Source organism: Hyla sarda, chromosome 1, assembly GCF_029499605.1.
Source record: "Hyla sarda isolate aHylSar1 chromosome 1, aHylSar1.hap1, whole genome shotgun sequence".
Lineage (NCBI taxonomy): Eukaryota > Metazoa > Chordata > Amphibia > Anura > Hylidae > Hyla > Hyla sarda.
In genome coordinates, this window is record NC_079189.1 from 64,445,199 (window position 1) to 64,459,236 (window position 14,038).

General features: G+C 49.3%; 1 protein-coding gene across 1 annotated transcript in view; it reads left to right on the forward strand.

Annotated features, from left to right (window-relative positions):
* Positions 1 to 14,038, forward strand: part of CC2D2A (coiled-coil and C2 domain containing 2A) — a gene marked incomplete in the record, with an annotated part of 119,749 nt that overhangs the window by 32,038 nt on the left and 73,673 nt on the right. Inside the window, 5 exon segments of the mRNA XM_056555177.1 lie at positions 5,822 to 6,028; positions 7,771 to 7,877; positions 10,132 to 10,272; positions 12,493 to 12,649; positions 13,081 to 13,319. Coding sequence (XP_056411152.1) covers positions 5,822 to 6,028; positions 7,771 to 7,877; positions 10,132 to 10,272; positions 12,493 to 12,649; positions 13,081 to 13,319 — 851 coding nt within the window.

The following is a 14,038-nucleotide window of genomic DNA, read 5'->3' on the forward strand; positions in this document are numbered from 1 at the left end:
CCCTTCCCTATAGGCAGAGTCACCCCCTCTTCCCCATAGGTATAGGCAGTTACCCCCCTCTCTTCCCCATAGGTATAGGCAGTTACCCCCCCCCTCTCTTCCCCATAGGTATAGGCAGTTACCCCCCCCCCTCTTCCCCATAGGTATAGGCAGTTACCCCCCCCCTCTTCCCCATAGGTATAGGCAGTTACCCCCCTCTTCCCCATAGGTATAGGCAGTTACCCCCCTCTTCCCCATAGGTATAGGAAGTTACCCCCCCCCCTCTTCACCATAGATATAGGCAGTTACCCCCCCCTCTTCATCATAGGTATAGGCAGTTACCCCCCCCCCTCTTCCCCATAGGTATAGGCAGTTACCCCCACCCCCTTCTCTCCCCATAGGTATAGGCAGTTACCCCCACCCCCCTCTTCCCCATAGGTATAGGCAGTTACCCCCCCCCCCTTCCCCATAGGTATAGGCAGTTACCCCCCCCCCCTTCCCCATAGGTATAGGCAGTTACCCCCCCCCCCTCTTCCCCATAGGTATAGGCAGTTACCCCCCCCCCTCTTCCCCATAGGTATAGGCAGTTACCCCCCCCTCTTCCCCATAGGTATAGGCAGTTACCCCCCCCCTCTTCCCCATAGGTATAGGCAGTTACCCCCCCCCCCCCTCTTCCCCATAGGTATAGGCAGTTACCCCCCCCCCCCCTCTTCCCCATAGGTATAGGCAGTTACCCCCACCCCCCCCCTCTTCCCCATAGGTATAGGCAGTTACCCCCCCCCCCCTCTTCCCCATAGGTATAGGCAGTTACCCCCCCCCCTCTTCCCCATAGGTATAGGCAGTTACCCCCCCCCCTCTTCCCATAGGTATAGGCAGTTACCCCCCCCCCTCTTCCCCATAGGTATAGGCAGTTACCCCCCCCCCCTCTTCCCCATAGGTATAGGCAGTTACCCCCACCCCCCCCCCTCTTCCCAATAGGTATAGGCAGTTACCCCCCCCCCCCTCTTCCCAATAGGTATAGGCAGTTACCCCCCCCCCTCTTCCCCATAGGTATAGGCAGTTACCCCCCCCCCTCTTCCCCATAGGTGTGAGCAGTTACCCCCCCCCCCCTCTTCCCCATAGGTATAGGCAGTTACCCCCCCCTTCCCCATAGGTATAGGCAGTTACACCCCCCCCCCTTCCCCATAGGTATAGGCAGTTACACCCCCCCCCTTCCCCATAGGTATAGGCAGTTACCCCCCCCCTTCCCCATAGGTATAGGCAGTTACCCCCCCCCTTCCCCATAGGTATAGGCAGTTACCCCCACCCCCCCCCCCTCTTCCCCATAGGTATAGGCAGTTACCCCCCCCCCTCTTCCCCATAGGTATAGGCAGTTACCCCCCCCCTCTTCCCCATAGGTATAGGCAGTTACCCCCCCCCTCTTCCCCATAGGTATAGGCAGTTACCCCCCCCCCTCTTCCCCATAGGTATAGGCAGTTACCCCCCCCCCTCTTCCCCATAGGTATAGGCAGTTACCCCCACCCCCCCCCCCTCTTCCCAATAGGTATAGGCAGTTACCCCCCCCCCCCTCTTCCCAATAGGTATAGGCAGTTACCCCCCCCCCTCTTCCCCATAGGTATAGGCAGTTACCCCCCCCCCTCTTCCCCATAGGTGTGAGCAGTTACCCCCCCCCCCTCTTCCCCATAGGTATAGGCAGTTACCCCCCTTCCCCATAGGTATAGGCAGTTACACCCCCCCCCTTCCCCATAGGTATAGGCAGTTACACCCCCCCCCCTTCCCCATAGGTATAGGCAGTTACCCCCCCCCTTCCCCATAGGTATAGGCAGTTACCCCCCCCCTTCCCCATAGGTATAGGCAGTTACCCCCCCCCTTCCCCATAGGTATAGGCAGTTACCCCCCCCCCCTTCCCCATAGGTATAGGCAGTTACCCCCCCCCCCTTCCCCATAGGTATAGGCAGTTACCCCCCCCCCCTCCCCATAGGTATAGGCAGTTACCCCCCCCCTTCCCCATAGGTATAGGCAGTTACCCCCCCCCCTCCCCATAGGTATAGGCAGTTACCCCCCCCCCTTCCCCATAGGTATAGGCAGTTACCCCCCCCCCTCTTCCCCATAGGTATAGGCAGTTACCCCCCCCCCTTCCCCATAGGTATAGGCAGTTACCCCCCCCCCCTCTTCCCCATAGGTATAGGCAGTTACGCCCCCCCTCTTCCCCATAGGTATAGGCAGTTACCCCCACCCCCCCCCCCCCTCTTCCCCATAGGTATAGGCAGTTACCCCCCCCTCTTCCCCATAGGTATAGGCAGTTACCCCCCCCCCCCTCTTCCCCATAGGTATAGGCAGTTACCCCCACCCCCCCCTCTTCCCAATAGGTATAGGCAGTTACCCCCCCCCCTCTTCCCCATAGGTATAGGCAGTTACCCCCCCCTCTTCCCCATAGGTATAAGCAGTTACCCCCCCCCCCCTCTTCCCCATAGGTATAGGCAGTTACCCCCCTTCCCCATAGGTATAGGCAGTTACACCCCCCCCCTTCCCCATAGGTATAGGCAGTTACACCCCCCCCCTTCCCCATAGGTATAGGCAGTTACCCCCCCCCTTCCCCATAGGTATAGGCAGTTACCCCCCCCCTTCCCCATAGGTATAGGCAGTTACCCCCCCCCTTCCCCATAGGTATAGGCAGTTACCCCCCCCCCCCTTCCCCATAGGTATAGGCAGTTACCCCCCCCCCCTTCCCCATAGGTATAGGCAGTTACCCCCCCCCCCCTCCCCATAGGTATAGGCAGTTACCCCCACCCCCCCCCCCCTCTTCCCCATAGGTATAGGCAGTTACCCCCCCCTCTTCCCCATAGGTATAGGCAGTTACCCCCCCCCCCCTCTTCCCCATAGGTATAGGCAGTTACCCCCACCCCCCCCTCTTCCCAATAGGTATAGGCAGTTACCCCCCCCCCTCTTCCCAATAGGTATAGGCAGTTACCCCCCCCCCTCTTCCCCATAGGTATAGGCAGTTACCCCCCCCTCTTCCCCATAGGTATAAGCAGTTACCCCCCCCCCCCTCTTCCCCATAGGTATAGGCAGTTACCCCCCTTCCCCATAGGTATAGGCAGTTACCCCCCCTTCCCCATAGGTATAGGCAGTTACCCCCCCCCCTCTTCCCCATAGGTATAGGCAGTTACCCCCCCCCCCTCTTCCCCATAGGTATAGGCAGTTACCCCCACCCCCCCCCCTCTTCCCCATAGGTATAGGCAGTTACCCCCCCCTCCCCCCCTCTTCCCCATAGGTATAGGCAGTTACCCCCCCTCTTCCCCATAGGTATAGGCAGTTACCCCCCCCCCCTCTTCCCCATAGGTATAGGCAGTTACCCCCCCCCCTCTTCCCCATAGGTATAGGCAGTTACCCCCCCCCCCTCTTCCCCATAGGTATAGGCAGTTACCCCCCCCTCTTCCCCATAGGTATAAGCAGTTACCCCCCCTTCCCCATAGGTATAGGCAGTTACCCCCCCTTCCCCATAGGTATAGGCAGTTACCCCCCCTTCCCCATAGGTATAGGCAGTTACCCCCCCCTTCCCCATAGGTATAGGCAGTTACACCCCCCTCCCCCTTCCCCATAGGTATAGGCAGTTACACCCCCCTCCCCCTTCCCCATAGGTATAGGCAGTTACCCCCCCCCCCTTCCCCTTCCCCATAGGTATAGGCAGTTACCCCCCCCCCCTTCCCCTTCCCCATAGGTATAGGCAGTTAGCCCCCCCCCCTTCCCCATAGGTATAGGCAGTTACCCCCCCCCCTTCCCCATAGGTATAGGCAGTTACCCCCCCCCCTTCCCCATAGGTATAGGCAGTTACCCCCCCCCCTTCCCCATAGGTATAGGCAGTTACCCCCCCCCCCTTCCCCATAGGTATAGGCAGTTACCCCCCCCCTTCCCCATAGGTATAGGCAGTTACCCCCCCCCCCTTCCCCATAGGTATAGGCAGTTACCCCCCCCCCCCTTCCCCATAGGTATAGGCAGTTACCCCCCCCCCCTTCCCCATAGGTATAGGCAGTTACCCCCCCCTTCCCCATAGGTATAGGCAGTTACCCCCCCCTTCCCCATAGGTATAGGCAGTTACCCCCCCCCTTCCCCATAGGTATAGGCAGTTACCCCCCCCCCCTTCCCCATAGGTATAGGCAGTTACCCCCCCCCTTCCCCATAGGTATAGGCAGTTACCCCCCCCTTCCCCATAGGTATAGGCAGTTACCCCCCCCTTCCCCATAGGTATAGGCAGTTACCCCCCCCCCCCCTTCCCCATAGGTATAGGCAGTTACCCCCCCCCTTCCCCATAGGTATAGGCAGTTACCCCCCCCCCCCTTCCCCATAGGTATAGGCAGTTACCCCCCCCCCTTCCCCATAGGTATAGGCAGTTACCCCCCCCCCCCTTCCCCATAGGTATAGGCAGTTACCCCCCCCCCCCTCTTCCCCATAGGTATAGGCAGTTACCCCCCCCCCCCCCTCTTCCCCATAGGTATAGGCAGTTACCCCCCCCCCCCTCTTCCCCATAGGTATAGGCAGTTACCCCCCCCCCCCTCTTCCCCATAGGTATAGGCAGTTACCCCCCCCCCCCCCTCTTCCCCATAGGTATAGGCAGTTACCCCCCCCCCTTCCCCATAGGTATAGGCAGTTACCCCCCCCCCCTTCCCCATAGGTATAGGCAGTTACCCCCCCCCCCTCTTCCCCATAGGTATAGGCAGTTACCCCCCCCCCCCTCTTCCCCATAGGTATAGGCAGTTACCCCCCCCCCCTCTTCCCCATAGGTATAGGCAGTTACCCCCCCCCCCTCTTCCCCATAGGTATAGGCAGTTACCCCCCCCCCCCTCTTCCCCATAGGTATAGGCAGTTACCCCCCCCACCTCTTCCCCATAGGTATAGGCAGTTACCCCCCCCCCCCTCTTCCCCATAGGTATAGGCAGTTACCCCCCCCCCCCCTCTTCCCCATAGGTATAGGCAGTTACCCCCCCCCCCCTCTTCCCCATAGGTATAGGCAGTTACCCCCCCCCCCTCTCTTCCAAATAGGTATAGGCAGTTACCCCCCCCCCCCCTTTTCCCCATAGGTATAGGCAGTTACCCCCCCTCCTCTTCCCTAGACAGAGAAACACACACACACACACTGGCTGACAGACACACAAACACAGTCACACACATAGTAACAGACACACTTACCTACTACCGCAGCACCTCTCCAGTCTCCTCTCAGTCTCGGCGAGTGACGTGATGTCCTGCGCGGGTCTGCGGAGTGACGTCACTTCCGCAACGTCCCTCCGCAGATCCGGCCGCACAGCATTGCATAGGTAAAGTTTTAGACTGGGACTGGGAGACAGGGACAGCCTCAGAGTCAGAGAGGGTGCTGTGCTGAGCGGCATGATGCGCTCAGCGGTGTCGGCACCGAACAGAACAGGAGTTTTTTTTTTTCAGGTTAGTGTGATGAGAGTGAATGAAAAATACCGGCCATTGCATGGCCGGTATTTTTCATTCAAACTTACCGGCACAGCCCGGAATCTGAATGAAAATACCGGCTGTGCCGGTAAAATACCGGCAGGGTGGCAACCCTAGTGTAGGCTGGCATATAGTTGAAGTCTAAGGCCAAGTTCACACTTGCATATTTTTTCATCCATGTCCCAGCCCTCCTGTGGGTTTGATGGCCTGAACTCACAGCTGTCGGTTCAGGTCATCAAATCCACTGTGGGGCTTGGACTTGTGATCATAATACAGACCTAAGAAATTGTATATACCCGATGTATCTTACTCCCACCAGCAAAACATAAGCTTAATAAAGAAAAATGCATAAATAAAGTTCTTTTTGACTTTACTGAAGGCTGTGCCGTCCAAGAAATCCCATCAGTACATGGTGGAGTCCGGAGCCCTTCAAGGAGAGTTTCAGCTGGATATTGATATTTCGGGGGTCGTGTTTACCCATCACCCACTTTTTAGCAGAGAACATGTCCTGGCGTCTAAGTTATCCCAGCTGTATGATCAGTATCTGGGAAGGAAGCAGAAGAACCTTACCAATTTTCTGTCGGACAAGGTATGTGGTTATGTATTTGCTCCAGTGGTCACTTAACCTTGGTTTGTACAATCTGTCAGCATCATGTTACAGAGCAGGAGGAGCTGATATATAGATTTGTGGGAAAAGATTCAGTATAACTTTATTTATTCATCTAAACGCCTGCTCGTTCTGGGCTTAGGAGTCCAGTGGGTGGTCCTAATCGTGGATTGACAGCTATCTATATATACTTCTACATGAAATGCTGCCAGTCAATGATGAAGACCACCCATTGGATTTCCAAGCCCAGAAAGAGCAGATGTGCAAATTATGAATTATACTAAATCTTTTCCAACAGACGTGTATAATCCTGCTCAGCTCTGCCAACTCTACTACAGTCATCCCTCAATTTACAATGGCCTCAACATACAATAGTTTCAACATACAATGGTCTTTTCTGGACCATTGTAAGTTGAAACCAGACTCAACATACAATGCCAACTTGAACAAAGACAGTCCAGATCTGTGAAACTTGTCAATGGCCAAGAGAACTGACCAATCAGAATGGGCAATTTACTGGTAAAACACCTGTATTACTGAAGTGCATGCACTGACTGATGTCTGGTAGTGCCCCCTACAGTACAGAGAGGTATTACATGTTCTGTACACTTTACCTGTACCAGGGTTACCTGCTCCTTTGGACACCAGGTGAGGGAGACTCCATGTTACTTTTTTTAGGACACTGTGTGTACTGTACAGGACCCCGAAGAAGCTCCTGTCCTCTACATAGACCAGTGTTTCCCAAGCAGGGGGCCCACAGCTGTTGCAAAACTACAACTCCCAGCATGCCTGGACAGCCTTTGGCTGTCCGGGCATGCTTGGGAGTTGTAGTTTTGCAACAGCTGGAAGCTCCCTGCTTGAAAAACGCTGACATAGACAGTGATTTACAGCTCCCAGCAGATCTTTCTTACTTTTATACGTAAGGACTTGCTTTATATATATTAGTTATATACTTATTTTTCTTTAATCCTCACTTATACCTATTTTTTGGATGACATTTTGGGGCTTTGGAACCAATTACCAGGTTTCCATAGAGTTCTGGTCTCAACGTACAATGGTTTCAACATACAATGGTCGTCCCAGAACCAATTAATATTGTAACTTGAGGGACCACTGTATATGCCCCCCATAGATAGGATATATGTGAGGAGGTGCACTAAGATCTGTTATCTTTGTGATGTAGAATTTGTGAGAAGAAACAGTAGTACGTTCACCTGCTCTCCACGGTGAGTGCCAAACTGAGGACATCTTATTTTCCCTGCTGTAGTACTGTAACAGACCCACAAATAGGATTGCATTTTCAACTTGATGGGTTCCCTTTATAACCATAAATAAATTTTTCTGAACAAAGTTTGTGGATTTCCTAAATGTCTACTCCGCCCCTAGATGTGTAATCCCTACCCAAAGGATGGGGGATAACTTGTCTGATCGCGGGGGTTGTCGGGCTTCTGAGAACCCCGTGATCTCTGGGCCGGCGTTGCGGACAGCAACGTTGTCCCAGCGGCCAGACCCCCTGTATGATCAGACATGTTATCCCCCACCCTTTTGATAGGGGATAACATGTCTAGGGGCAAAGTACCCCTTTAAGGCAAAGAACAGTTCATAGACAGTAGTTTTAGAGTTTCCATTGCTATGTTTAGTGGTCTTGAGCCCTTTGATATGGATTAACATGTACTGTATTTCTGAATGGTGGTTGATGATTTTTCTCTTGTCCTCTGATGAAGTTACATGCACTGAGAAATGCAGTAGAGAACATCTCCACTGGGGGTGCGGCACATGTTTCCAGCACAGTCGCTGAACAGAGTTTTGCTGAATATAAAGTAGAAATCAAGTAAGTTGCTAAAATGATTTCAGAGACTTATCCCAATGCACCAAGAAAGATTTTACTTGATTTTAATTTTGTTACCTTTTATTTCTTTTTTTTTTTTTTTTTTTTTTTTTCCTAAGCAGGAAAAACTGCAATTCTCATTTGAGTCAATTGTGATATCAATCATCCTGAATGGTGTAAAAATATTGCATGTGACCCTTTTCCTGACATATGTGAATTTACCGTTACCAGGTATCCCCAGCCCTAGAACTCCCATGGAGGGTGTTAATAGCATCTGCCTGCCATAGAGTGAAGCCAGGACTACAGAAGTGGTTCCACATGGCAGCACTCTCTGCTTTGTCCTCACAAGCCTTTTGGTTCTAGCACATTACCTCATAAAACAGTATTTTACTAGGATGCTGGAAATATGACATGCTAAGGAGCGATGGTTTCACTTACGTGCGGCCTCTAATAAATTAGACAACTCTAATTGGAATCATACTTTGCACAGGAATGGCCGCCGTAATGAAAATCACATTCTTCCTCCAATTGTTTTATTCTTCTTTTATTATTGTGTTTGTTACGAGCCATAAACTACACTGCCAGCCAGTAGCAACTGAGGGTCTATTCTCAGTGGGAGCAGAGAGAAGTCATACTTAAAAAAAAATGTATCTTGAAATTTGCCAGAATAAATACTGACATATATGATATTACACTGCAGTTAAAAAGTTAAATTACCTTTATGGCTATGTTTATATGATGCTTTGTTCTAGTGGAAAATGGTATCCACAGCAGACATTTTAAGTGGATCTCTGCAGTGGTTTTAGACGCGGTTTAATCTGCATCCAGGATACCTGACCTATTACTCCAGTGTTTCCCAAGCAGGGTGGCATCAATGCATCTAAATTATCTTCAGAGGTCAGGGTACTCATGGGACCACTCACAGCGCGATTGCAGGGGTCCAATGAGTATAGATGGTTGCCGGAGCTTTGCTTACTAGCTCCTAGTGGGCTCCTGCGATCTTCTCCTCTGGTCTGCCTTCTGGTAGACCAGAGAAGTAGATCGCAGATAACAATGATCAGTGTGCTATGCCTATGCATAGCACTGATCAGTATTAACAAGGTAGGAAGGTAGTTAGGTAGCCAGACATGTAGGTAGTTAGGCAGCCAGGTATGTAGGCCAGATCTGAAGATAGCTAGGTATCCAGGTATGTATGTATGTATGTATGTAAGTAGTTAGGCTACCAGGTATGTTGGCCAGAAATGAAGATATTTAGGTAGCCAAGCATGTAGGTATGTAGTCCCCCCCCCCCCTTGTGACAGGTTGAAATTAAAAAAAAGTAAAAAACAAAACAAAAAGCGATACCTGTCCCATACAGCGATCTTCTCCACTTTACTGCTGGCCGTGTTCTTCTGGCTTCTCAGTGCAGGTGCCGATGAGTGAGATCATCAGTGCCTGCATTGCGTGGGGGCGGAGGTGGCGTCTCCTCTTAGTGTAGGCCGCAGATGCAGCTTACACTGGGAGGAGGCATTACGCTGTATGTGCATTAGCCACGCATACAGCTAAAAGCAGCACTCACCTGCCTGGAGATCTGGGACAAGTGTCCTGGATCCCCAATAGCAGTGTCAGGCCCTTTACCCAGCCGGGCCCTTTACCCGGACAATGTCCAATTGGACCACCCGGTTAGTCCGCTTTTGATTGCTAAAATTGCGGTTTTCTTTGCAATTTTCTGTCACACATTAAAACATTTTTAGTTTTGCCATACATTTTTTGGTAAAATAAAAGGTGTCATTACAAAGCACAATTGGTCACTGAAAAACAGGCCCTAATATGGGTCTGTGGATGGAAAAAGAGTTATGGTTCTTATAAGGCAAGGAGGAAAAAACTAAAACACAAAATGGATTAAGGGGTTAAGGTAACAGCAGTTCAGATACACACTTTGCAGTAGCCACATTGATATAGGAAACTGTAGTTTGGAGATGACTCATTGAGTTCTATCGGATGTGATCAACACCTATTGAAATGGTGGATCCTGTATTATCTATCTTTTATATTGAGGTGTTACTTTTCACTGTAATCCTTCTATGCTGATGCGATGACTGCTGAGAAGTGATCTCTACAGATCTGGAAGTGTCATCCTATTATACATGTTAATAATATAAACCTGTTTTCATGAAGTCATTTTCAGATACTTTTCCTCCAGGAGCACTGGCTCATGGGATATTGTCCTTGTTAGTCGCCTACAATTGTTGATGATATTTATTTCTTTTTATCTCAGACAAACAAGGAAATATCGAGATACAGAGCAGGAAAAAGACAGAGTTCTCCTGAAGTCCCTCATCAAAGTGTGGAAAGAGATAAAGTCCCTGCGCGATTTTCAGAAGTTCACCAACACCCCAGTGAAACTCTACTTGCGAAAGTACGTTGTGGTGATCTGTCACTTGATTAGTTACCCCAGACAAGAGGAATTGTGTTGTTTGATTCCTGAGTAAAATGAATTGGGCACAGATGATATGGAGAAGTGTGTCAAGTGGAATGCAATGTGATGACAACTATAGATAGCATATGGGAGACATGTAGAAATGTAGGTAGAGATCAGTCATGGGCTGGAAGCTTCTGTGATCAGGCCGTAAACCAAAACCTCATTCACATCTATTAAATGCACTGTGCCACTGCCATACGTTGGAATATTAACAAAAAGATATTGCTATGTATACCATAATGCATCTATTGGTTGATTGTTTAGTCTGTTTATGACTGTTTAAAGGGATACTCCACTGGCCAGCATGGAATTAAATGTTCCGAGCGCTGTTTTTTTTTTTTTTGCGCTGCGTGGGTCAGCCACACCCCCTCGTGATGTCACGGCCATGCCCCTCAATGCAAGTCTATGGAAGGGGGCGGGACAGAACAACGTTTGGAACATTTCATTCCACGCTGGCCAGTGGAGTACCCCTTTAATGCCTGCTTTATGCCAGTACACACTTATTTGTGGCAAAGAATAGGGTGGTTAACTGGTAAAGTTTATAAAACGTTTTGTTATACTTGGTGTTTTGATTTTCCTTTGTATAGATGTATAATAAAAAGAAATAAAGAAACATGAAATAACCCTTTTAAAGCGGACCAGTCAGTAGGTTTTTGGGGTATAAATTAAGGTCATGGCTTTATAAGGATTTTGACCCTGTATCTATACATGCCTCTCATTAGTTAATTGACTCCTCCAGTGCTTTGGAGCCTACTGGGCGTTTGTCTTGGCTGCTAGAGCCCAAAACTGTTCTACCCCCTCACCAGTTAGTCACTCCTCTTTGTGTGCTGGTCACTTCCTCAATTAAAAGGTATGGGGCCTAACTGAGATTCTGGGATCTAGTGGCCAAGAGGAAAGCCCAATGGGCTTCAAAGCCCAATTTGCTAATCTTTTTTAACTATCTTGGCACTGGAGAGGCAATTAAAGGGATATTCTGGCTTTATACATCTTATCCCCTATCCAAAGGATAGGGAGGGGATATGATATATGATCGCAGGGGTCGCGCCACTGGGGACCCCCGTGATCTCTGTGCAGCTCCAGGCATTCTGTGCTGGGTGCTGCCTCCGCGACGGGGACATGACGTCACGGCCACACTCCCTAGTGATGTCACGCCACGCCCCTCCATTCCTATGGGAGGGGGCGTGATGGCTGTCACGCCTCCTCCCATAGACATGAATGGAGGGGTGAGGCATGACATCACTAATGGGCGTGGGTGTGACGTCACCACCCTGTCTCAGAGGCAGCACCCAGCACAGAATGCCAAGGGCTGCACCAAGATCGCAGGTGTTGCTTTGGGTAGGGTATAAGATGTATAAAGCCGGAATACCCCTTTAACTGAGAGCTATGTACCAACTCAAGGTCAAAAGCCCTATACAGGCACGTCCTTACTTTATACCCTAAAAATTTGCTGACAGGCCTGCTTTAATTTACAATTACTAGAACTGGAGGTGCTCCCTCAGAGGCATAAATAAAAAATCCTGGGTCCAAATGCAAAATCTTTTACAGGGCCACTATAAATGTCTATGTCTTATACTGGTATACTCTTATAGGACAGAGAGTTTTCTGGATTTCAAGCCCGGGCGCAGCTACTACCTCGGCATCCTCTATAGCTACAGGGAGTGAAACGCCCAGAATGTACAGAGATGTAGTGAGATGCTTTTGATAACTTGTGTCAGTACTGTTACCACATCCATGCTTCCCATACATTCTTTCGTATCGAGGCTTCTCCATGTGTTGAACAGAACCCTCTTAGACAATGTTACATATCATATGATCTCCAATGCTTGAGGCAAAGTTTCCATACTGGAGTAAACCTTCCAGAATTGTCATCAGACATATACAAGCATTGAACAGCGCACAAGGCGCCATATTTAGATGTATTGTAGCGATTGTCTACAGTTAATGGTCTTAATAAGATCTTGTGACGGCTGCCAGCATTTTCTCACAATTTCAATTATTATGTTCTGCTAGTCTTAGATCTTCATCTCTAAAACCAGGTCCCAGACGTATGCAGCACATGTGTGTCAAGCTGTGAATAAGAAGGGACGCTTGGCCCAATACATGTCTCATAAAAGGTACATCCAGATATTCAGATATTAAAGAATGTTTTGACCGTAGGGAAGAAGTTAATAGAAAAGTGGATGAAGAATCGTATGAAGCTGAAATTCAAACCGAAATAAATGAGCAAATGAGAGAAAATACGGAGGAGTACGAGAAGAATTTGAAGCAGTATAAACAAGATCTTCAGCAATGGAAGGCGTGGAAAAGGGCACAGGTATGAACGATAAGGCTGCCATTTATTATTGGAGGGGCGCACAAATATTCCTGATCCTAGGGACGTATGGTCCCATGGTACTAATAGCCAGCCACAATGAAAAGAATATATGCCCTGCATTTTATATGGGACATTCATCTGTTAGGAAAATAGGGTCCCCTACTTCTCTGTTTATCACCCTAGAGAATGAGGAGCAGATAAGATGGCCACACATGTGTATTGCGGTCTCAATTGTACTCTAAAGTTACTGCCATCACATGACATTACTGCATTTATGGTCTAATATCTGTCTTCCTCATTCTACTTTATTCTTCAGTACCCGTGCTGCCCTATTAACTTGCCTCATCCGTTCTCATTAACCTTTTAAGTTCGTTTTTTTCTGTTTTTTTGTTGTTTTTTTGTTTGCAATTTCAAATTTTTAATGTATATAGAAAATGAAGAACAAAAAGAAAAAAGAGCGTGTGGATGATGACGATGATGATGAGGCAGATGGTGGACAAGTAGGAGAAGAACCCACCAAGCCTTTTCCTCCTGTCCTGGTGGACAGACAAGAGATAGAAGTACAGGTTCGTGATAAAGCGGCCAACATCAGGAGGAGACCTGGAGAACCTATTCTGCATCCTGAACTGAGCCTTTCTGGGGCCATCACCCCCAACAACATGTGTCCAAGGTACGGTGTGCACTGTTAATGACAAATATCATGGCTTATGGTTTTTAGAATCAGTTATTGCTCATTGTTACCCTACAATGGTCTGATGTTATTTTATTCCAATGGAATAAAGAAGTAGTTAGGTTCCTTTTCCACATAGTTGCTGTTGTTTGTCTATGTAGGTTTCCTGTAGTTAAGTAAGACAAACTCATGCTCCCAAGGAGAAGAAAACATTACTGCAGCTGGAGTTATTGTTGGCTTTACCATTGATAAATATGCTTGATAAGGCCTTGTCGTATGTAATGTGCGGCAGTAACAATGTATATACAACTGGGCTGACGTGTAGATCCTCTCTCTTTTTCGTGATTGACCTTTGAGCAGTTAGTTTCCCCCGAAGTGGTCTCCCCTCCTCCGAACGGCTCCACTATCTGCAGCTCAGTCATTTTATGTCTTCCAAATTGGGATTTATTGTGGTTTTCCTTGCCTACGGTTTTTGAGCGATTGTGCCACTCCGGGCCGCAGATTAAAGGACTTCTTTCAGATATTTACTCTGTTCTCAATGTTCCTCCTGATGGGGTGCCCCCTCCTATCATTACATTTACCTTTGGGAGGAGGTTCCGAATACTTCTATCACCCTCCCTCAATGGAGGATAATTTGGGAGCAGGCTTCCGAAGCTTCTATATGTATGGCATATAAGGAAACCCAATTTAAGATGTTTATGGGCTGGTACCATATGCCT